Source organism: Carya illinoinensis, chromosome 14, assembly GCF_018687715.1.
Source record: "Carya illinoinensis cultivar Pawnee chromosome 14, C.illinoinensisPawnee_v1, whole genome shotgun sequence".
NCBI lineage: Eukaryota > Viridiplantae > Streptophyta > Magnoliopsida > Fagales > Juglandaceae > Carya > Carya illinoinensis.
This window is the reverse complement of record NC_056765.1, coordinates 27,776,569-27,802,882: the sequence shown is the minus strand read 5'-3', so window position 1 is coordinate 27,802,882 and position 26,314 is coordinate 27,776,569. Positions and strand designations below refer to the sequence as shown.

The window sequence follows — 26,314 nt, the reverse complement described above, 5'->3', positions numbered from 1 at the left end:
CACTTCCATGATCAACTCTACCACTAGAATCCTCAAAGAAATCAGAAACATCAAGACTTGTAATATCTTCTCCATCTATAGAATTTAAAGCATATGATGGTTCAGCAAAATTTGTTTCAAATTTCTTTGTTTTTTCTTTTATGGAAGATTGGTATAAGTCAACCAAGTGTTTAGCTGTACGACAGGTACGAGACCAATGTCCAGTCATACCACATCTATGGCATTCATCTTCATATTTCTTTACAAATTTATTTTGAGGACCTTTGCCCTTGTCTGAGTTGAACCACTTCTGGTGGTACGGTGTATATCTATTATTTTCCCTTTTAGTGTGGTCACTTCTAGGACCTCCACTTCTATAGTTTTTCTTACCACGTCCACGCCCTCTTTTTCTTTGAAAAGATGCACCATTCGCTTCTGGGAATGATGTAAATCTAGTACCATTCACTTCAGGGAATGATATAGAACCAGTAGGACGTGACTGGTGATTTCTTAATAAAAGCTCATTATTCTGCTCAGCTAATAGAAGACAAGATATAAGTTCAGAATATTTCTTGAACTTTCGCTCTCGATACTGCTGCTGCAGGAGCACATTCGAGGCATGAAAAGTAGTATATGTCTTCTCTAACAAGTCATCATCAGTGACTTTTTCACCACATAATTTCAATAGCGAGTTAATTTTAAAGAGTGCAGAGTTATACTCACTAACACTCTTGAAGTCTTGCAACCTCAGGTGCATCCAATCATGACGAGCTTTTGGGAGGATTACAGTTTTCTGGTGTTCATATCTCTCCCTTAAATCATTCCACAAAATAAGTGGATTTTTCACCGTTAGATACTCAGTTTTTAATTCTTCATGAAGATGGTGCCGAAGGAAAATCATTGCCTTAGCACGGTCCTGCAGGGACCCTTGATTTCCTTCTTTAATTGTATCTCCCAGGTTCATTGCATCCAGATGGATCTCAGCATCAAGGATCCAAGATAAATAATTTTTCCCAGAAATGTCAAGAGCAACGAATTCCAATTTTGTAAGATTTGACATTTTCTACATATATAAATCAAGAACATAAGTATGTTTAATATTTCATATTCATTTTGAAAACTATAAAAAAATATATTGAAAGACTTACTTGAAGTAGAGGACTATTAGCTTCAAAATCGTCAGAACTCTCGTGCTGATAACGTGTTATTAAACTATCGAAAGGAGAGAGAGAGAGAGAGAGAGATAGAACTCAGAGAAGTTATGAAACTTATGAATTTCTTAAAGAATTCAACGATATATATAGGCGTACAAAGAGAACTATGCAAGTTACTATGCAGTACTATGCTGGTACTGTGCATATTTACTATGCAGTACTATGCTGGTACTATGCACTGTGCGATGTCGGCCATTTACTATGCTAGTTACTATGCAGTACTATGCTGGCACTATGCGCACTGTGCGATGTCGGCCATTTACTATGCCAGTTACTATGCAGTACTATGCTGGCACTATGCACACTGTGCGATGTCGGCCATTTACTATGCCAGTTACTATGCAGTACTATGCTGGCACTATGCACTGTGCATTTGACGGCTAGCTCAAGGTGGTCATACAATTTTACAATGTTATTTTACAACACAAATGAGATTATATTATTTTTCCATTTGAACATGGCTTTAATTTGCTACCGACTACAGTAGCTTCGAAAGTGATACTCCACGGTTGGAATTGACACTTTGATCGTCAGACTTTGGGCAGTGGTGGGGCCCAGATGCGGATCCCTTTATACAGAGTAATCCTACATTTTATGGAATAGATGTTGATTTCATGTGGAGCTACGAGAGAACAGAAACTACGGTTGTAAATAAACGATGGAATCGATCGACATGAACTCGGCCGCCAGAGTTCAGAATGTTGAAATTGGAAGAGAATTTGTCGACCTATAATAAGAAATTGATGAAATTGATGTAGGCCGGTTGGGTTTCAATTTGAATGAGATTCAAACCGTGGACGATATAATACATATATATTTTATATATATCTTAATTAGGCATCGTATTGCTTGTATCGGTTAGAAAAAAAAAATATAGAATGCAACGACTTTGTTTGGAGTTAAGATTTAATACTGCATCCCTTCTTCTTCTCCCGATTCTCATCTCTCATATTCTCTCTCTCCTCTCTCACACAATGGTGCAGCACTTTGCCATCTGCCGTGCATCTCTCTCTCTCTCCTCTCTCACACAGCACGACCACTCTCTCTCTAAGTTTCTACCTCATCTTGATGCCGACGAGACACCAACGAACGATTGAAATCATGTTGAAACCGACGTTGCCAATTTTCTCTCCCTTCAGTAGCCGATTTTATACATATATAAAAGTACTCCGTTTGGTTTTGATTTTGGACCGCATGCTTACAATTTCACCCCTATGAGAAATAATAGAATTAGTAAAACAATTATATAATAAAATAATTTATTTTGATTTTTAATTTTGAGTTGATGAATTTAAATATAATAAAAAAATATTATTATATTTAAAATTATATATAAATTATGAGTATCATTTCCAAGTTGTAGGCTATACTAGCTACTTTTTGAGAGAACAGTACTCAAACACATAAGCAAGTTTGGGAGAAAATTTAATAATAAAAAATTGTTAGAATGCTAACTTTTAGTCATCGTTGATCAAGTATTTGCAAGAATCGATTATTTCTAAATTGTTAATCCCCACAAATTTCATATTGAATATGGGTTTCTAGCTTATCTTTATTTACATTAATGAATATGACTGATGGAGAATTACATATCTTTATATATATAGATAGTTTAATATCCTTATCCACAATTTTTTAAGATGTCGTTTGAATAGTAAGTTGAAATGAAAGTTAAAAATTGAATAAAATATTATTAGAATATTATTTTTTAATATTATTATTATTTTAGAATTTGAAAAAAATTAAATTATTTTTTACTTTTTATATGAAAATTTTAAAAAATTATAATAATTATATAAGATAAAATAAAATAAAATAAAATACTTTCATTCCATAAAAATATATAACTGTTCGTTTTCACATGAGGACTACTTTCATTTTAATTATATAAGATTTTAATATAAATATAAAATTATTAACATAAATATATATAATATATTTAAAAGATATGGCACGTAAGAGCATCCCCATCCGGTTCCCTATATCATCCCCATCCCTAAATTTTGGGGAAAATTTTAGGGATTTGCTCACTTTTGTGTCTCCATCCGGTTCCCCATTTTGGGGTTTTCGTTTAGGGTCTGTACAGGAGTTCCCCATAGATGGGGAACGACTGTACATCCCCATCGCATCCCCATCCCCAACGATTTTCCTTTCCCCCCCGCGTCTTCCTTCTCTCTTGCTAGGGTAAACCGTTGGCCCCTCCCTCTTGCGCTCCACCATTGATTGCAGGTCTCCATCGGCACGCACGGTAAGATCTCCACAACCCTTGAGCTTCACCTTGAGGTCTTCTTTTCCCCTTTCGCTCGGCTGTGATATTTGGAAAATTTGGGGGAACTCTGTGATTCATCTTGATAATTGCATTCGGCTCTCTCGTTGGGTACGAATTTCTTTGGGGATTGCATAATACTTTCACCGTTTGGCTGCCGAGAAAGTGTTGTTGATTTCTCACGGAATTTTTTCCGTGCAAAATGACGAAGCTCATGTTTGAAAATTTCTTATTATTCTGATCCATTGATTGAGTTGATGTTGAGAAAATACAACACACGATTGTGGGTTTAAGTACTTCCTGCTGTGTTGGGTTGTTGGTTTTGAGGATATTTTATTTGAGTATTGCATATTCATTGATTTGGTGTTTGGCTGCCGAGAAAATTTTGCTGGGTTTCGCACGGATTGTTTTTTTTTTTTGGATTTTTGTCTCATCTTTTACCATTTATAATTTGTTGATGCTTCCGGTTGACAAGCCGAGATGCTCTGGTTGCCATTGTGGCTTTGGTGACTTCTTGGTGTGTTGGGTTGTTGGATTTGAGGAGAATTTGGGGGAGTTTGTTGGTATGGAATGGATTTTGAGGCTTGAGAAATCTGTTGCCCTTATTTATGTTGCCATTTTGTGATAGAATATTAGTTGTGATTCCTCAACTGCTGTTTAAGCTGTAGCTTGACCATGCATGTGCTTTTTTTTTTTTCTTTTTAGTAAGAAACTTCAATGAAAAGTGAATAGAATGCCTAGTGTGTACTTTGGAATATGTTTCTGAGCATTGCCACTTTTTGTGTTACCATTGATCTGGAATATGTCTTTTCCTTGCTAGTTGAAACCACATACCATAATCACTGTGTTGGTGGGTTAATTACCTTCGAAATACGTATCCCCATCCCTTTTCTTATTGCATATTCTTGTGTTTGTGTATATGCTATGTTACAGGAGTTCTTCGAGGAGTCTAGCTTGTGATCATTGCACATGTTCATTTTTTGACTCTATAATTCTTGATTCATCAGCTTCTGAACCTTGTGAAAGGACATTATTATTTCTACTTTATATATATTACATTGTGGCTTAAAATTGATGTACTTATAAAAAAAAAAGTAAAAAAAAATTATTTAGGTTGTTGGATAATAGTATACACCTTTTGCACCGTGTAGATCCTATAGCTAGATCTCTTGCCTATTCTTATGATCAATACAATCTTGTTGGATAATAGTATTGTGGTTGTGACAGTTTCCTTGTAGTTTGCTTGAATTTGTGCAATCTTTTTGGATTCTTTGCAGTTATTCATATATCTCGGGGGAGGGGACCTATTAATAGGCTATGATGATGGTTATAGTGCTGGTAGGTCACTAGTGTATTAGGGGACCCATCGATATGGCGGGGTAATCCTCATTCAGATGACCATATTGCAGTTTGTGGTACTTTCCACAAAAGGCAATTGGGGTTCGAGTGGGGTTTTGCAGCCATTCGATGTTCGCCACCTTACTTACGCATGCTGAGCATATTTACACCATTCTGAGCCCTTTGTCATATTAAATTATGTTATATTAATAATGTGGAGCTGGATGGGGATGCTCTTATATAAATTTCCATGATCTGCATGCTGATGATGTTGGTGTTTTGTATTATGTTCTGATAACTGAATAAATGTATAAACTCAACCCCCTCGGCTGTGATGATGACAACCGCATGTAGGGATACATCATATAGATTGCCATCTCCTCAGTGGCTAGGTAACCCGGACGGCATCCAAGTAGTGGCAACCGGTTGTTGCAGCCATGAGTGGGTGGCAATCTTATCTTTTGTAACCCATTCGGTTCCTGAGCCTTGATCAAAAACCAAACATTGTGGTGATATCTTTTCTAATCTCTATATATTTTTTTAGAGATGGATTCACAAGACTTGACTAGTATGTACTTCACGAACCTCCTTAGTCAAGATCCTCAAATCGACCCCACTTACGGTGGGCAAAGTGGAAGTTCTCCGTTAACCCTGCATGACTCTCCAACCCAACCCCCTAACGAGCCCATCGGTGTTAGGAAATCAGTGAGGGGTGCGAATTTCACCCCCGAAGAAGACAAATTACTTGTCTCCGCTTGGCTAAATTGTAGCCTTGATGCCGTTCAGGGAACAGATCAAAAACACTCCCAACTCTGGGAAAAAATTTTTGAGTACTTCCAGCAATTTAAAGAAACCACAACTGAGCGGACAATAAAATCTCTAATTCATCGGTGGTCGGTTATCCAAAAGGCCACGAACAAATTTTGTGCGAAACTAGCCCAAGTTGAAGGGTTAAATCAGAGTGGCATGACCGACCAAGACAAGGTAAAAATTCGATATCCTTCTTGTTTTACTCTAAAATTTCTTATCTTCTACATTGGTTTAACATTTGTTTTTTTTTTTCCATGCAAGTTCGACAAGGCCAAGGTTATGTACCAAGCGCTAGAGAAATGCTCTTTCCAATTTGAGCATTGCTGGCACCTGTTGAAGGACCAACCTAAGTGGATTTGGCGCACCACAAAGGAGGATCCAAAACGAAGGAAGACGATGTCCCCATCCCCGACCCCAACTCGATGTTCTGGCGCTACAATTGATTCAGCTTTTGATATGGAGGCGGATGAAGTCATGGAAAATGAAGTTATCGAGCTGGACCGACCAATTGGGAGGAAAGCTGAGAAAGGAAAACGAAAGGCCCAAAGCAAGCAAGCAGAGGAAAATTTCCAACTCAGGAAGATGAAGTATACTCTTTTGGAGGAGTCACGCGCTCAGGAGAAAGAGTTTTATCGAATGAAGGCCGAGAAGATGGAGTATGACAAGGAAAAAGAGGAAAAAAAATTACGCCTTGAGGATGAACGACTGAGGTTGGAGGCCGAGAAGATGGTAATTGAGAGGGAAAAGGAGCTCGCCAAAATTCGTCATGAGGACGAAAGGTTAAGGTTGGAGGCGCAGAAAGTGGAGCTAGCCACGAAAGAAAGTGATCAGCGCATTATGATGATGGACGTGAGTGGCATGCCTGAACTGCAGCGGTTATACTTCCAGCAACTCCAGAGGGAAATCATGGCGAGACGCAGTACTTCTCAAGATTGAACTTCTTGTTTTTTAATATTACCAAATTCAGTTGGCCATCTTATTTTTTGTTCTGAACAATGATAAATGTATAAAAAACATGTGATTGTATTTTTTAACATTAGTATTGTAGCTTCAATATGCTTGTGCAAGTAATATGTTATAATAATTTTTATTTTTATTAAAAATAAAATTTTCATCATCATATAGATTGCAAAGCTTATACTCAAGGAAAGGCATTACTAAAAGGGTTTTACCATTAACATAGTTACCAATTACACGAAGGAAATACTAATGCAAACTCAAAGCAAATTAAGTTAAACATAAATCTTAAATAACATGAAGGAAATACAAATGCATGCCATATCAACTCAAACAAGAAGATCTAATAACACGAAGGAAAAGAGGTCATAGTTTGCATGCACTTATGCTAATGTTGGGAATATAATAACCATTGATGTTCAATTAGATCTTCTTGGAGCTGATGATGTGCCGAGCTATCTCTAATATGATGATGACGCTGGATGAAGTCCGTAAGCTCAATTGTATGATTGCGTGACAATTCTGGAAGATCATCATCAAGTTGATCATACTCAATGTTCAGACTCTCACTATCATCACGTTCGTCTTCAATGATCATATTATGTAAAATAACACATGCTTTCATAATATTTGTTAGGTCCTTCACTTTGAACATTCGGGAAGGTCCACGAATGATAGCAAATCGTTGTTGAAGTACCCCGAATGCACGCTCGACATCTTTTCTTGCGGATTCTTGTGCTTTCACAAAATTTTTCTTCTTGTTCCCTCGTGGTGATGGAATCGTCTTCACAAAAGTTCGCCACTTGGGATAAATACCATCCGCAAGGTAATACCCCATAGTGTAGTCGTTGCCATTGATAGTGTAATTGACAGCAGGAGCACGCCCTTGAGCAAGTTCCGTAAAAATAAAAGATCTTTCTAGCACATTAATGTCGTTATGTGAACCGGGCATACCAAAAAATGCATGCCATATCCAAAGATCATATGAAGCAACTGCTTCTAAAATAATAGTTGGTTCATGTATGTGGCCAGAGTACATACCTTTCCACGCTGCGGGACAATTTTTCCACTTCCAATGCATGCAATCAATGCTTCCGAGCATTCCTGGGAATCCTCGTTGTTCACCAACCAACAGCAATCGGGCTATATCATTAGCATTTGGAGACCGCAAATATTCATCTGAAAAAACATTTACTATTGTCTCAGAGAATCTTTTTAGGCTCTCCATTGCAGTGCTTTCACCGATACGTATGTATTCATCCATAAAATCTCCAGTAACCCCATACGCCAGCATTCTAAGGGCTGCGGTTATTTTTTGCATAGAAGATAAACCGAGTCTTCCGGCATTATCTCTTCTCTGGACGAAATACGGCTCGTAAGACTCTACCTCATTTAGAATACGAAGAAATAGGGGACGGCTCATCCGAAATCTCCTTCGAAATAGATTCGAGGGATATACTGGATTTTCTGCGAAATAATCACGAAATAGGCGCTCGTGCCCCTGGGCATGATCACGCCGAATAAACTTACGTGGTTGCCTATTGTCACGCTGCCTCGATGACTGTCCATCGACCTCCTCAGTATGAACATCGCTATCATCTTCAGATGATACGTATGTCAATAATTTGCGAAAGAAGGTACGAGCCATTTGATGAAGGGAGTGGGAGATGAAAGGATAGAATAGAATCTCTGCTCTATAAATGAAATAAGACTTGAGTTTGTGAGAATGTGAATGTTAGCAATATGCTAATTTATAGAGGAAAAAGTTACCGTTACACTACAAACAAAAAATGTTACCGTTTGAGAGAAGACAAAAAAAGTTACCGTTAGAGAAAAGACAAAAAATATTACCGTTGGAAATATGACAAAAAATGTTACCGTTGTAAAAAGGACAAAAAATATGACCGTTAGAGAAAGGACAGGTAATATTACCGTTACAACCAATTTAAAAAAATTAAACATCAATACGTGACTACGGATCCTCATTAATCTTTAATTGATAAAGAGTACTCTTCTAAATAAAATTTCCATCACGTACGAAAATGGATTAATTTATTAATAAAATTTACTATTTTTATAATACGATTAATGATTTGAAAAAATACTGTATTGGGTAGTCAAAATCATATAAATATTTAGTAGAAAGTGATATTTGAAAAAAAGATAATAAGACAAAAGAGTTAGTAGTTAGGATTGTAAATGGAAGAGAGAAAATAAAGTAATAAAAAAAGAATAGAGAAATATTATTTAATAGAATAGAGATAGGGATGGGGAATGAGATGTAGGAGGTTTTTAGAAGATGAATAAAATTTAGGGATAAATTTGAGGAAATGTAATTTTGAATTAAATTATAAGGATGGAAATGGAAAACCGGATGGGGATGCTCTAAGCCAGCTTTAATCTTCTTGACAACATTGTACAACAATTGACAAACTGTAGAGTCGCGTCCTTTTATCGCATCTTTTTTGCTTTAGAAAGCAATTATCATTCGAGGAGTCGAGATTTCCTGCGACAGCAATTTTCTGCACGGCCCACCGTGAGACCGGATTCATCACGTTGTTCTCAACTGCGTATCTTAAAATAAGGAAAATGGGCCCTCTTCAATGAGAAAGATTGAAAGACGAAAAGCAAAAGTAAAAAGAGAGGAGAATATCCGAAAAGACTTTGATTTGCATGTTCGTCTCTTATGTTTGGTGTTGCCGTGTTGGTCTTAGTACTGATTTGGATTTAGATATAAAATAAGAAGATTTTAGATAAAAGATTAAAGTTAAATAAAATATTATTAAAATATTATTTTTTAATATTATTATTATTTTGAGATTTAAAAAAATTGATTTATTTATTATATTTTGTGTAAAAATTTAAAAAAATTATAATAATGAGATAAAAGATAAAATATAGATGGCTTCTTCAAAACCCTGTGTGCAGAATGATTAACCAATAGTTTAATTTCTTTCCAAAAAAATAAAACAAATGATATTTACCTTCATACAATATGCAAGCGTCCCACACTCTTTTAAAAAAAGGTGAATAAATATGAGATCCTATAAAAATACAACACTTACAACAATTCAAAGTAAAAGATAATTCAAAACAAGAACCTTACGAAAAGGCGGCATATATAGTGAGAAGTACTGAACCAAATTTTGTAGAGTTTTTCATTACCTCTGGAAACAAGATAAAATGCGAACTCTGAAATACTTTTTATCCACTTTCTTGGCAACCAAACAAGACATATATAAACAATAAATGTAAAACAAGTTGGAAAAATAAAGAGGTAGCATACTTATAATTGTCTAGCGAGTCAGAAGGCAACAGAGACCGAAGTGGGCAAGAAACTCGGCACTCAGTTCCATAGATGGCTGCAATAGAATAAGAACAGCATTTTGAAGTTTTTTGATTCATCGTTATCCACAGGTACGACCTCCATGAGCTTAGGTAACTTCCCCATTTTCAATCACAGCACGCAAGAGAGAACAGAGTATAAGAGTTTTATTAAAACTCTATGTCCCACACATCCATATCCTAATGTTTAGACTAGCTCAAATATTATCATTTATTTAATAAGTCACAGTGGGACAATAATACCTCTATATGTAGTCATGGTGGGATACAAATTTCTCTAGAGTTCTTGATGGCCAAAAGTCTATAAATAGTCCCGAGGGGTTAAGAGTTCTCACGTACAATATTATTGTGCCTCTAACAATCGGAAGACGCTAGGATGTAAAGTTATTTGGGTGATCCTTCTCTCATAGTCATGTCAAAATCTCTATCAAACTGTAATTGAGGGACGTAGGTTTTCTAACAGTTATTATTTATCATCGTAGATTATAGAAAATCAAAGATCCAATTATTAATATTCATATTAAAATATTTAACATGTAGTATTAGAGTGTCAGGTTACAAATATTTTATGATCTCGATAAAATACAGTAAATAAATATCTATTTGATTGATTTTATATATGGCCTTCGTGTGCTTCTCGATTTTTATCATGTTGTAGTTGAGTGTCTTTTTGATCTGAGAAATAAATTTGCGATAGTGTTTAGGAATTTCAAATGATCGTTCCAATTAGCACATATTCATAATATTGTTGTACCTATGTATTGATATTCATGAAATTGCAAGTTGAAATGTATATGGAAGGATTTTGGATTCAAAATTGTACTTGGGTTTTATTTTTCTCCCATTTTGCTTGTATTGTGTTTATGCTAGGTTAAAGAGAGAGTTGAGGAATGGGCCACCGTATGGGTCAGCAGTGGGCAGCGTGGGGTGGTCAAAATGCCCTTGTTGGTAGTACTCTAGTATGGAAGAACGCCTCCGCCATTCATGTGGAGATCCCCTCAGTTTGGTGGCACGAATCTCTTTTGAGTATGTTTATAGGAAAGAAAAAAAAGGAAGGGAGGATGTTTGGTGTCAGATAGAGGCTAAGAACCTCCTTCCCAATGACTTTGTAACGGCGGCGCAGAGGTGCCTTAGCACTTTGGTAATAAAGGAAGCATAAAAAATAAAAATAAAAATTAAAACAAAAAACAAAAAACAAATCTTTCTTTCTCTTCTCTCTCAAAGCATGTGCTTTATTGTTTAATAAATATATGAATTATTTAAAATTGAATTGTGGCTATTAGTTATAAAATTCGTAATTATTGTTTCTTATGAGTTTTATTCTATGGTGGGCCATATAAGAATTATTTGCACTTGAATTATGGCTATATGTTATAAAAATTCTTAATTATTGCTTCCTATGAATTTTATTGTATGGTAAGCCATATAAATGTATGAGTTATTTAGACTTGAATTATGGCTATTAGTTATAAAATTCTCAATTACGTTTTTTTTTATTGATTTTATTGTATGGTTGGCCATATATATATATATATATATTATTCTTGTATCCCATAAGGGGCAACTGGTTTGCATCAAAATTAAAGAAAAGATTGATTACCTAAAGGTACAAGATTTTTCTTAATTTTGGATGGAAAAAATATTAAACTCTATAGTAAAAATGGGTAAGATGGAGTGAACAATTTTATGTGTCAAGATCTATTCCCAAATGAGGATTTTGATGATACTACTAGTTCATCCATTAAAGTAAAGCTGGAGTTAAAAATTTGTGTGTGAAGATCTACTTCCAAATGAGGATTTTGGTGCCACTACTAGTTCATTTATCAAAGTAAAGTTAGAGTAAACAATTTGTATGCCAGAGTTCACTCCCAAAGGAGAATTCTGGTAATACAAGTAGTTTATCCACATAATTTAAGTTTGGAGAGAACACTTTTCGTATGTCAGAGTTTACTCCTTTAAATATTTTTTAAAAATATAAATAAGACACACAAATTTATTAAAAAACAATTTCTTAATCATTAAAAAAATTAATCGGTAAATATTCTCTTCTCAAGTAATGCTACAAACAATCATAAAATGTACAAGCGTCGTGCAATCAATTTAAAAAAGAGTGGAGTTCACTATCAAACAAATAATCTTCTTTTTATGTTGGTCCCTTATTTATTCAATTTTTGTAAATAATTATGCGGCGCTTACACACTTACGACTGCAAGTATCATTTTTCTTCTCAATAACCGCACTCCACTCAATGAGAATGACATTTTCCTATATTATTTTTGTTCTAAAACATCACGTCTGTCTAGCTACATTTTTCCTTTTTCTAGAAAGAGAAGCTCTGACTTCTCTCTCAAAAGAACTCATCCTTCCATTCGGTTTCGTCGGAGAGGAATGTGTGAGTCTCGGGTCCACCTTCCTCTCCATCTCCTTTTCCTTTTTCTTTCCATTACCTATATATAAATCAATTCTACTACAGGTACCCAAGGTTGGGTACCTTTGGGGGAATCGACTGACGTGGTCAGCTGAAAAAAAATAATAAGAAAAAGAAGAAGAAAGGCAGAAACCAAAAATATGAAACCCAATCCAGAAAAATAGAGAGAGTGTCGTCGCTCGAGGCCAGCGGTCGTCGTTGTGGGTACATTTCATCTACATTAGTGGTCGTCATTGTCTGCAATTTTGTCACATTTCTTCTTTTTATTTTATTTTCTCTTACCAATATTTTCATAGATCACATCAAACAATCCATAGGTAAACGTCCTCAGCAATGCCTCATAGTAATTTCCTCAAACTTGAAGTTTTAGATTTGGTAAGAATAGCTCAGACCATAAATATCTTTCCCCTTCGGTAAGTAGCAGCACTAATCACCGAAGAATTTGACAAGATCTTAAAGGCCCAATTCCAAAATTTGTTTGAGGAAAGAGACACAAACATACCATGGCTCTCCTTTTGTCTTTTCTATTAAATCTTCATCAAATAGAAAAAGAATGCCAGTGTACACCAGATGCACCATCACCATCGCCAATTTCAGACCCAACAAAGATCTCCACGCTAAAACCCGCTTTCCAAATATCAGAATCCATGAAAAGAAGCCCCCATGGAAGATTCAAAAGATACACTTGTTGAAAATGGAAAGAAAATGACAGATATTTTTCATTGGGAAGAAAATGACAAAACATGGAAAGAAAATGAAAAATCGGAAAAATCAGAAAGACAAGGGAAGAGCAATTACAACTAGGAGATGGTTAGCGAGAGAGCCATAGAGTTGAAAATGACTCAAAAGAAAAACGCAGCTACACATCTAAATTTGAAACACATCGTTCATTGTTGTACAAGTGGAAGGACGGTATGGAAGTTTTTGTCCACCGGCTCGGATTTTCACAGATCTGTTGCACTCTGGCTATGGAAAGTTGGCACATGCCCCACCATGATGTTCCCCTACCGTTGATATATTGGGACGATGCAAAACCGTGCCCAAAATGTTTGGTGTGTCCCTCACGCGCGACTTGTTTCCGCGCATGGTCTTCATGTGCTGCTGCCCTCCGACAGCTTTGCCCGCTACACACACTGCACCAGCAGATTCCCCTCCCTCCGATCCTTCAGATAGGCCCAAGCCCACCTCAATACCTACGGCGCGTGGCCCTCATGCGCCATTCTAAAGGCGCGGGTTGACTGTTATTTCGTCACAAATCTGCTCTTCCGACATCAGTCTATCTAGATTTTCACTTTTCTTAACCGGTGATCTTGTTAAAAGGACTAAAGACCTCTCCAAAAAATATCTCAAGATAATGGACTGCAGTGCACCCATTTACATCGTCTCCAGCGATGGCTTACCTTCAACGTCTTTTAAGACAGTACCCTCTTGGTAGGGCTTAGGTAGTGACCAAGAAATTGGTCTCAAAATCTTTGTTTTTTCTTTTTTTTACCACTTTTGTACTGTGGTTGTTGTATTGGGGTATTTGTTGGAGAACCCTACCCCCTAACATGTACCATCTTTTATTTTATTAAAGTTTACTTGCTTAGAAAAATAAAATAAAATAAAACATCACATCTATCTCTATTCATTTTTACTCTATTAAAATAATTCTTCTTTATTTTTTTATTATTTTTAAAAATCATTCCTCTTCTATTTTTTTTAATAAGAGGTATTTGTCTTGTAAAAATTTTATATGCAGTTATTTTTACGTATTCTTTACGTATTTTACTAATGTAATTGACTGCTTAAATTTTATTAATATAAAAGAACTTCTTTGTCTAATCTTATTAGTGAAATGCACAAGAAATATGTAAAAATAATTGTATATAGCATAACTCTTATCACATTTGTAGGAAAAAAATATGTAGAAGAAGCAAAGAAAAAACAAATAATAAAAGTAAGCCTTAACTTGCTATTATAACTTTTTAAATTTGAGATGTATTGTAGCAAATCAAAATTTATTTTTCAAATTAAATTCTAAAGTAGATAATGTATAATATAAAGATCTCTCATGATATAGTTATTCTGAAGCAAAGTTAAATTTTAACTAAACCTTTAACTTTCATTTGATTTCATAGATGGTCTCAACTAATCTAATCTAATCTCAACAACCAAATAACATTTAAACACAAATACTTTTCAATTTCAAATATTTAAAATTTTCATCTAATAATTGCAAAATTCACAAACTTCCAAACAAAACATAAAAAATAATTCAACTTTTTCAAATCTCAAAACAAAAATAATATTAAAAAATTATATTCTAACAATATTTTATAAATTTATAAGATTTTATTTAACTTTTTCTTTATCATTTTTCAAAACCCTGTAAAACATCTTAACTCAAACGATATCACTACTATTTACAAATTATCTTACTATTATTCACAGATTTTTCATCTTATCTCATATATATAACCAAACGAATTAATATGACCTTGTTTGGTTATACAGATTAGATGAGATGAAAGTTGAATAAAATATTATTCTTTAATGTTATTTTTTTGTGAATTGAAATAATTGAATTATATATTATATTTTATTTAAAATTTAGAAAAATTATAATAATTAGATAAAATAAATTAAAATAATTTATAACAAATTTGTAGAACACGATCAGTGCCCGGTAACAGCTAAGCAGCATATTAGCCCCACCCTTAAGATAATAACGATGCTTTTTGACCGTATGAAATTTATCATTTGTCCTATTCATGTCTACCACTACTCGTATATAATATATAATTAATTAGTTTTGATAAGTGATTGTCGCCCCTTTTTTCTTCTGTGCATGCATGTTTTGGTCGTGCATGTATCACGCGGTTCTTTCTTCTAATTAATATGAATGCAATTTGTGGCTTGAGCTCAAATGTCATTTTCTTTTTCTTTTTTTTTCCTCAAATATTTACCTTAAATATATTAGACCATGTCAATGATACGTACAATCACCGATTTCAATTAAATGAAAAATAAATTTAAAAAATATATATTTAAAACAAAATAGTCTTGAAAAAAATATAAAAAAATGAATATTAAAATTCTAGATCATTCTCTTTACTCTTTTATGTTTGTGTTTTTATTTTTTATTTATTTACCATGTGGTATCACATCAAATAGACAAATTAGTGAGCAATATAAATTAACGGACATGATGGCATTTCTCTTATTTATTGTAAGATAGAGACTCTATAACTTCACTTAGGAAAACCAAAAGTCTGAAATTTTGAACGTAAATCTACATCTCTTTCAACGACTATGCTTTCTAACCCATTTCCGGATTCCGAATATAAATATTTAGACACTTTTTTGGACAGGCTACACCCATCTAGAAGTCTTTGAGAAGGCTATTTGGCTTTTTTTAGTTTTTTAACAGTAGATTACACTTATTTTTAAAACAATTAAAAAAAAAAAAAAGTGTCGGGACCATTCATGTTGGGATGCTTTTCAGGATACAGAGCATTTTCCCACTTCTTTTCATTGCAAGTTTAAATTTTTATATCAACTTATTTACAAAGTGAAGCACGCCCACTTGCTTTGATTCTATTGCTCTTTGTTAATATTTATTTTATTTTAAAATTTTCATAGGCATAACAAAGTTTTACATTATAAATAGTATTCGTTTCACTTATATATAGATAAGAGACGAGAAAAATCTAATTTAATTAATGAACTCTACATGATTTATTTAATTAATCTGGCATAAAAAAAGGACTTATTTAAACTCATCATCTTAGGACGTATAATCTATTGAGTCGACCCTGTACGTATCATCTCGTGACTGGAGCCTCCAAAGGAAGAGCATGTCCATGGAGCAATGACGTATGGCTATCGGCTCAAGAGTTTATACATCATGAATGATGACATTTTATAATGACAGGCCCAATAGGTTAGGCTGGTTTTGAATGTCTTATCGAAAACGCGTCAAAAAGTGTCTTACAATTATCATGTTTGAAAGGGAGAATCATCGTCAAAAAGTGTCTTACAACTTTGTTTTATAAAAATGTCATTTTAATTAAAATATAGTTTGTCAAAAATAAGCAGGACTTTCCGGAGTAAAAACTATTACACAAATGACAAGCATTAACGACGAAACTTCGTTTAGAAATATGAAATAGTCTATAATTAATAATAAAGTAATATGAGAATATCTTAGAACAGTTATATTCTTAAACATGCCTCAATCCGATAACTAGCCAATTTTATGAATTGAGCAGTATAAATTAAAAATAAATATATCATGCAAATTAATATAATTTATTTTTGCAGATGCATGTAATTTATTTTTAAATTAAATAAGAATACAATTTTATATTTAAGTGTTTTAATTATTTTCACCGACTACTTTCTGAAGATATAAAGACTGTCAATGCATATAGTATATTTTTAATTTCTTTTTGTTATGTCATATGATTCAATCGGTTCAGTCATGAATCGTGCCATCTTTTCCAGCCATTATATAATTTGTTATCTTTCTCTAACTAACTTTTCAAGGTATCCATCCACAATTCCACTTGCTTTGCTGCTTTACGCATTGAAACTCAACATCCAACCACCAAATTTTCCACACCAGGAACATTAACAATTAATATTCTTGCTTCCCGAAACATGGAAACTGGCACAAATTTTACAACTTCCATTGCTACAGGAAGACAATAGCTTTGAAACTGTCAGTAAACGATACATAAGCATATAATACAAACGTCTAAAGATGCCCAAAATAACTAGGGTTTCATGCATCATACGTACGTACCCGACAATGGTGTTTGCACTTTTGCTTATCTTCCTATTTCCTACTCCCTAACCCTCTGTCAGAGCAATATTAACCTGAAATCTACTTTTATATCTGAAAATAACAACCGCCATCCTATTTGGGGTAAGTAACTACAAACACTAGTACTGACACTGCATGATCATTCAACCCTCTTCATCGTAATCTTCCTCATCCTCATCTATTCTTCTACTTGAGTTGGCGAGTTGAATGGGATCAATGGCCATCTTTTCCATGTCTCAGATAAGGACCAGCTAGGGTATTCGTCATGTTACGTTTCTAGAACAGGCTCAGCAGATGAACTGCCAGAGCCAACAGATACAATTGTCGAGTCCCCATTCTCATCCAAGACCACGTTCAAGTCAAAATTTTGAATTGGTACATCTTCAGTACCTTTATCAGCTAGAATTTGTTTCTTCAAGTCTTTGGTTTCTGCCCCATTATTGAGCCTCTCAAGATCTTGATTGTGCTTGGAAATTTTGGAATCATCTTCAAACTTCTCAGAGTGAGCAGCTACCTCCCTCTCAACTGTTCGACTACCTTGCCCATGATCTCTACCTCTACCCCTACCCTTCCTCCGCCACTGCTGGTTGTGCGGCTAGCCTCCTCCTGCAATAAAGGAAGTAATTTATCAAAACAGAAGCTAATTAGATATTGTCTTGAAAGGAATCTTACAAGTTACATGCATGGGTATTCTGTTACATTACATATCAAAACAAATTTCAAAAAACTCATCCAGTCATATCGATTGTTTACCAATTCACAATTCCAAAACATATGTTCCGCAGCCACTTGTGAAGTTTAGGGAAAAGAAAGATTCTTACACCATCAAACATCCAAATTGGAGCTCGCCTGAACACCATAACAAATGAACCATGCATAATTCATGTAACAAAGATAGAATAAGAAGATGTTGAACATCTCCTTAAATATCAAGAACAAGTTTGACAGTGTATTAACAAAAGTGTTGAACATCTTACTTCTCTTGGACTCATCATCACTGTCATTTTCATCATTGTCACTAAGTTTCCTCATGAATAAAAGTATTAAATATTCCTCATAAAATACCTCATTTTTCTTCACTATCCTAAAGTCACAAAACAACATTTTTCCAAACCTTCTTTTGGCAGCAGAACAATCTTCACCAGCAGCATCAGAACCACCTAGATCAGGAACTTGTACATTCTATTTCCTGTAAATACATCAATCACATCAGAGCAGCTAAGATTTACCATCTAAAAACAGTAACAAACCGTACGATCTTTCCCCAAATAAAAAATGAACCCTACATCCTAACGTGTATGTCATACTTGTGCATACGTGGAAGGAAAGAGGAGGGGAGAGAGAGAGTTGACATATCTAAAAGGGAGAAGCTAGGGACTGGATGCGGTGAATAAGGGAGTTTTACACCCTCCAATCACATTTCGACACTATGCATTTCAAGAGTGGAATCCCACACAGGGAAGTCCAGGAGGCGGGTTTGCTGCTCTCTTTCTCCCATAATAGAACCCATCTTTTGGCAACCATGAACATTCTTCCTTTCCCGGGACAAAAGCAGAAGTAGGTGCCTTTTGTATCAAAGTGAAATAGGAATGGCTTGGACAAACCCAAGAAATTATCCCTGCCCCTCAACTTTGCTCATGGAGGAACTAAGCTTTTATGAATCTCCTACAGACGCCCTTGACATTATGGTTCTGATAGTAGCCGTTCCAGTTCCTGATCAAAGTCTTCATCCCTTGCAGTTGTGGAACCCCACACAGGGAAGTAAATCTCACCCCCCCTCCCCCCTCCCTCCCTGCCCCTGCCCCTCAACTTTGCTCAAGAATGAAGCTCCTACAGATGCCCTTGACATTATGGTTCGGATAGAAGCCGTTCCAGTTCCTGATCAAAGTCTTCATCCCCTTGCAGTTGTTATTCTCGCTGTTGTAGTACCAGCAACTACTGTGGTTCTTCATGAGGATGATGACTTGATCCTGTCTGTCGATAAAAAATATCTGTGTACAACCCAGTCATCTGCAATATTTTCCATGGCGTCTCCAATCAAATTTTATCTCCTGCTATGTGTGATGGCTTGTGGGGGGAGAGAGAGAGGATGACCAAGCAGAGAGAGGAGAGAGAGAGAGAGAGAGAGAGAGAGAGAGAGAGAATGGGGGGAAGAGAGCAGCAACGAGGATTGAATGAGATTTGCTTTCCCTTCTCTCTTGCCAAAGAATATCGTTTGTGAAGTGCACACACAAGGATAATTTAGCAGAGTTCCTGGATTGTATCAAATCCACGTCAAGTCTACAACATAGAATTGTTACTTCTTTTAGCAAGAATGCACCCAGGAAAAGAATGGAGAGATAAGAGCAAGTCTTAACCTCCGCAACTTGGCTTCGGCAACGAACATCTAGGACTCCCCATGTTTTTCTGCAAATCCGAAACGTCATCATTCAGAGAGAGAAGAAAAAGTGTTCAAAGAAATATCTGGCTGAAAGGCAAAAATCCTATATTAAGATGGTCCAATTTCATGACTTTCTTGTATCTGCTTTCAATCCTACATAAGTGACTCTCTTGTTATACATCTTGCAAATGAGGCTGCATCTTTGTGTTGATTGAGAATTTTTGTTACTTACAAACAAATGGAAAACCCAATACTCTTTGGATGCCTGAAATGAAACCAAGAATGAGGTTAAGCAAACCTGAGCCAAATATCTCTCTATATATAAAAAGTGTGTATGAAACGGAAAATCTTGTTTTAACGGTTTTTCTTGTTTTTCCGTTAAAGTTAACACCGTTTGTTTTAACGGTTTGACATATAAAATGAAGACATAAATATTGAGAGAGATAGCATTTAATATTGTTATATGATTTATTAATCACAATAATAATAATACTTAATAGTTTATATAATAATAAGTAATTAAAGATTAGTTATTATATTTTTCTCATTTTCCTTAACATATACACGTGTATTAGGTGCATAAGACGTAAATCCCTAAGTATAATATACGTGTATTATACGTTTCATTAACTCAGATTATTGAATATTTCAAATTTAAAAATCTCATATAATATATAATACAAGTGTGTTTAATCAAAGTGTTTTTTCTTTTCCCATGGTAGTAGGACGTAACTTCCGCTAAGTCATATTCCACACGTAGGCTTGTTATGATGGGTACGTGACAAAGGCCGTGATCCTTGAGCTAATCAAGAAAGAGTAAATTCGGCCAACAACTTCAAAATATATTTTAGGATTTATATATATGCTATATATAGAAAATATTATACCACAAATTTTATAAAAAGATTATGTTTTAACTTTATGTTGTCTCTGATCAACTCAACCAACAGAAAAATAAGAATTTCAATGTTGTCTCTATTGATCGTCTACATGATGACATAAATTGATGAATAATAATACAAACATCAAACGACACATATTTTGAATTACCGTTTATGTTAGACTTTTATTAAATTTTTCGTATACATCTTTGCTAAAATTATAGATGTTATAAACATGTATTGGATTATATGATATTTTGAACTAATTTTTTTATTTTCTCTAATATGCCTTAAATTATTAAGTGACATCAATAATTTTTATAAAATATATATTATTTTTTACAAATAATCATTTCATAAAATTAGACAAACGTGCTTTGCACGTTGCTCCCATCTAGTATATATATATATATATATAGCAAGCTCAGATTGTAAGCAACTACTTTTATTCTCTCATATATGTGAGATGCTACAGACCAGCACAGACGCTGCATGGAAGAACCGTCGGCAACACGTAACATATCAACTTAACTATTCCCTGAATAAAAGCCCGTGACCCTCTCTCAAAGATCATAAAGTGCATTTTACGAGCATTTGATCCACGAAATAAAATCACAGAAAAAATGAGGAAAAATTAGATAACATAAATTAAAAGTTCATGGGTAACCTACAATAACAATTGGGATACATCATATATTTTACTAACCTCCGCCCTAGATTCCAAAATTGCAAATTTTTCAGGATATTATGCAAACTGAAAAGGGTGTGCGCTAAAATATCTTCCAAAACATCATAAACTCTAGATGGCTTCTTCCAATCCCTGGTGTGCAGAACATTTAACCAATAGTTTAATTCCTTCCCAAAATAACAAATTTATTTTTATCAAACGTAGCATGCTTAGTAAGCAAACGAATCCATTTTCTAAGTCAATAAGTTATATCACATTGTTGAAGAGTTAAAGACAATAGTTTTAGAAACTTTACCTTCAGTCAAAATGCCGCCCACGTAAAGACATTTCAGCATTTCATAGGAATCAAAATAACAATCCCAACTATTTTTTTATTTTTTTTGAAGGGGCACATAGAACACTCATCACGCATTGGAAGAAAAGAAATCTCGAAGGCGCTGACTATTAAAAACGAAACCCATCAGTACCTTAATTACATAATCATTCCTAACGCAGAAGTTTAAACATGAGTTAAATACATAGAACCACTCAAAGGTAGGGGAAGACATTCTCTGGGCCTCCGGAACCAGGCGTGAGTTGCTTGGCCATAGAGATATGATATTTTCTCGAGAAAATTAGAGGCCGAAGTGGGCAAGAAACCGACCGGCCACTCGATTCCATAGATAGTTGAAATAGAATGATAACAGGGTTTTGAAGTTGTTCGATTCATCGTTCTCCACAGGTACGATCTCCATGAGCTCAAGTAACTTCACCGCTTTCAATCACCGCGCGCAAGGAAGGACAAAAAAGACCCAGCGATTCAATGATCCAATATATATATATATATATGGGTGCGTTGCGTTGTGCGTGTGTACCAAAAAGCTAAAAAAGAACTTTTTCATGTTTCAAGATGATATTTTTTTCCCTAAAACAATTGAGAAAAAATTCACTCTCACAAAGCTTAAAAAACTCACAGAAAGTTCTCTGAGCGAGTTATAAGAATCCTATCATTTAAGCATTTTTTTTATACTCTTTAAATATATTTTTTTCAAAAATAATTATAAATATATTAAAAGACACATTTTTAATTAAAAAAATAAATAAATAAATTCTCACCAAGGATACCCGGACCCAAGCATTATTCTTACCTTAAAAATTTCTTTGTAGAGCATTAATTTCGCTTGCGGACTAGCGGATAATCTACTAGAATAATGATAGGTCACTACTTCGAGCTGTCGCTGGTATTTTATTTTATTTTTATTTTTTGTAATTAAAGACGTATTTTTTAATAATGTTATAATTTTTTTTAAAAAAATAAATATTTAAAGATATTAAGATAATTCATATTTAAAAAAAAAAAAACCACTAAAGTGCTGACTGTGGCCGTACCAGCTTCCAATCTACTAATTACGACATTCTTTTCGTCAGATGTTGGGGGAGTGGTGGCGTGCAATTCCAAACAACTGCACCACAATTGTCAGACAAACTGCCTGACAAATTATCGGACAAAGTTTCCTGACAAAAGTGTCAGACAATATTTACCCAAACAAATCTTGTAACTGGACTCGTTTCCCAGCCCTCTAGAGCCCAAACATCTGTACGACAATTGTAAGAGGTTCAGAGCCTCGTCCTTTTATCATATCTTTTTTGAGTAACGATATGCAATACTTTCACAATATTTTTCAGAAGAGTTCTTCTACAGGTACACGGGTGCGGTCCACGGGAGAATCGGCTGACACTTCATCCAATAAATTTATTTAAAAAAAAGTGAATGAAAAGTACAAAAAGAGAGAAAAAAAGTGAAAAATAAAACTAAGAATATATAGAATTTCCTCAGCCGCTCGGAACACAATTCAAATCCAGTCGAAGAAAGCCATTATATCATCCTCGTTAAACCCAAACTTGGTTCAAGCAGCATTAACTTGAAAAACTTGAAACTTGTAGTATGGCAAAATAGGCATTGCTTGGTGGGTTGGGATTTCGGGCTTTATGGGGTTGTGAGAAGACGGAGGTAGGGAGAGCACGCGGCTTGGTGGGTTGGGATTGGGGTTGGGGTTGGGGTTGGTGAGAAGAATAAGAGAAGATGAAGTTGAGAAGCTGTTCTTGATCGTGGGGAAGCAGATTCGCATCTGCGATGCATGACAGTGATAAAGACACGAAGGGAAGGGTCAAGGGAGCAAAAGCATTTGAACTTGGAGATTGAACTCAACGGCTGATCATATGACATGCAGCGTTTCATTTGTCCACGTAAAGGCCCGTGTACGCGGGGGTTACTTCTCAGGAGTGCAAATAGAGTTTTCTTGTTTAGAATAAATCAAGCAATGCATCCTGCACAGCAACTATTTTTTATATTTTAATATTATTTATTATTTTTATTAAATTAATTGAATTATTATACTTATAATCCATACATAACGTATTTATTATAAAAAAGTTAAAAAAAAAATTAAAATAAATATGATGTGTGATGTATAAGGATGATAAATAGAGTTATTCTATCATTATAAAATAAGGTAAAATGATGATATTTTTATAAAATGATATTATTTTTATAAGATATTTTATAATAATAATCTCATTTTAAAAAATAATTGTAAAATGTGTTGTAAAACATATTATGTATATCATTCTTCATTTTTTTGCTTTGGAAATCAATTATCATAAAACAGCTGCGCACTAGAGATTCCTTGGTCGTGAAAAATATTTCATAGACAGAAAAACTGGGCAGTATTAATATTTTAAAAAAAAAATATCATTCAAATTAATCTAAGTAAATTTTGCAAATGCATCCGATTCATATTTCAATAACTAAGGCGTTTCATCCTACGTACCCTAGAATGGCCCTTTATAGAAAAAAAATAAATAAATAAAGGAATAAAGGAATTAGATTAGAGATAAAACGCATGAGAAGGTCATCATGTGCGTGCTAGCTCATGTTCATATCACGCACAGTACGCCGGTCGTCGAAACCCAAAGTAAAAAGTCTTCGGTGGGGCCCGATGCAGGGGGAAGGGGACGCCATTTTAAGGGTGTCGAATACTGAATAGACGTTCCATCGGTCGTGTCGCTTAATTAGTCGCTGTTTATGATCTTCGAAGAAAAAGTCTTTTTTAAGTTTGGAAAATGATGAGTTACAACCTTCTACTATTTATTTATTATTTATTTATTTAATTTTATTTTTAATAATTGATTTTATTTAATAATTAAGAAAATAATTATTAGTAAAATTATATATTTTTTTAATTTTTTCTTAATGACTAAAGATGTTAAAAAAATATTTAAAAAAAAGATAAAAAATAAAAAATTCATAACACCTTTTCAGCAATAAATATGTAGTGATAGTATTAAGTTTTACCATGCATCCGTGAATACCTTTTAAGTTTGGACACTGTGATTCTATGTTTCCGAGTGATTCTAAATATTATCAACTAGGCCTGCAACCCGACCTGGGACAGGCGGGCTCGCGCCCGACCCGACCCGAAACCATGCATTTAAGGAGCTGAACCAACCCGATCTGACCCAAACAAAACGAAACAGGGTCAAACCCGTACAACCCGAGAAGAAGAAGAAGAAGAAGAAAAACAAAAAAAACTACTTTCTGCGATCTGAATCTCATCTACCATCATCTTCAATCTCAACCCGTACAGCCCAAGAAAAAGAAGAAAAAAAAAAATTGCTTTCTGCGATTGAATCTCATCTACCATCATCTTCAATCTCAACCCGTACAGCCCAAGAAGAAGAAGAAGAAAAAAAAAAAAACTGCTTTCTGCGATCTGAATCTCATCTACCATCATCTTTAATCTCAACTCGTACAACCCAAGAAAAAGAAGAAGAAGAAAAAAAACTGCTTTTCTGCGATCTGAATCTCATAAACCATCATCTTTATTCTCAACCCGTACAGCCCAAGAAGAAGAAGAAAAAAAAAAAAACTGCTTTCTGCGATTGAATCTCATCTACCATCATTTTCAATCTCAACCCGTACAGCCCAAGAAGAAGAAAAATAAAAAATAAAAAACTGCTTTTCTGCAATCTGAATCTTATCTAGCATTATCTTCAATCTCAACCCATACAGCCCAAGAAGAAAAAGAAGAAAAAAAAAAACCCATACGCAAACTTTAGCTTTCATTTTCCTATTAGATGAGTAATAAAAATGAATTCTACAAAATATCAATGTTCAAAATCGCAATCAGACAAATTTCGAAAGCAAAGTCACCATTAAAGTGGAAAAAGGGAAAAGATCCATTGAACTCGCTGTTCTTGTTCTGAAGCATGAGTTTGAACTCAGCGATCTCGATCTCCTGCTCCTTGTTCAAACACAGAAGCTCTCTCTCGCTCCTCAACACCATCGCCAAAGTCCTCGTGTTTCCTTTACCTTCGTCAACGCCTTCACCTCCTTCTTTTTCTCAAATGACGTCGCTCCCTTCCCACTCCCATTCTCATTCCCGAACAGTTTCTTATGTAGCCCCTAGCGGTCTTCTTCAGGTCCTTGGCGATTGTGTCTGACAGAATAACCAACGCCGTTTTGTTTACCGCCTTAGATTTTGATGAAAAGAGAAGTGAAAAAATATGCAGATGGGGGCAAGGGCTAGGGTTCGATGTTGAAGGGAAAGTGAAGAAAAATAGCGGGTTCCAAGTGATGGCCCGACGTTCATCGGGTCCGATTGGTTCAAAACCGACTTTTGATGTAAACCAAATTTTTCGGATTGGATCTGCACGGGTTGATCGGCCCATCGGGCCTTTTGCATAGGCCTACTATCAACAATGTGTAAATGTTGTATAATTTTTTAAAAAGAGGTAAAATTTAGTATTAAAAAATTAGTTTAAGGAAAATACTTAGGAGTCCGTTGGGTTACCATTGGGTTTTTTGCAACAACAAAAAATCGTTGAGATTGTTATTTTTCCTGATATTTTTGTCTATCCCTCAAATTGATTAGAAGTGAACACTTAATGTCGTAGAACCTACAGCGAACTTAAAATCGCTAAAACTACTCAAATGTAACGATTTTAGGAGTTTTTGCTATGATTTTGAGCATTGAAAAATGGCTGATTTCTTGTAGTAAAGTGTTTTTAATAATATTGTTGTAATTTAAAAAAATATATATATTTAAAAGTGTTAAAAAAATATATGTTAAAAAAATACAAAAGAAATTACATAAAACTAACTAGCGATACCCTGCTAGAACTAGGAGCAGTGGCTATAACATGATCCTTAATATTTTTTTATGTGAATTTTATATTT

General features: G+C 34.7%; 2 protein-coding genes across 2 annotated transcripts in view; one reads left to right on the top strand and one right to left on the bottom strand.

Moving 5' to 3' along the window:
* Window positions 1-4,572: 4,572 nt before the first annotated feature.
* Window positions 4,573-6,698, top strand: LOC122293969. The gene is made up of 2 exons (XM_043102430.1): window positions 4,573-5,781; window positions 5,869-6,698. Exons 1-2 carry the CDS (start codon window positions 5,344-5,346, stop codon window positions 6,541-6,543), a joined length of 1,113 nt encoding a protein of 370 aa, XP_042958364.1. The 5' UTR covers window positions 4,573-5,343; the 3' UTR covers window positions 6,544-6,698.
* An 11,424-nt stretch (window positions 6,699-18,122) lies between these two features.
* LOC122294478 overlaps window positions 18,123-26,314 on the bottom strand; it is a 99,074-nt gene continuing 90,882 nt past the window's right edge. The window contains exon 4 of the transcript XR_006237649.1: window positions 18,123-18,336. The gene's annotated coding sequence lies outside the window, so the exon portion shown is untranslated. The remainder of the gene's footprint in view (window positions 18,337-26,314) is intronic.

Bases quoted from the DNA above. Each gene is read 5' to 3' on its own strand.
- LOC122293969 (XM_043102430.1), top strand. From the start codon at position 5,344: ATGGATTCACAAGACTTGACTAGTATGTACTTCACGAACCTCCTTAGT. The intron at 5,782-5,868 runs GTAAAAATTCGA...TTTCCATGCAAG, and splicing joins GCATGACCGACCAAGACAAG to TTCGACAAGGCCAAGGTTAT.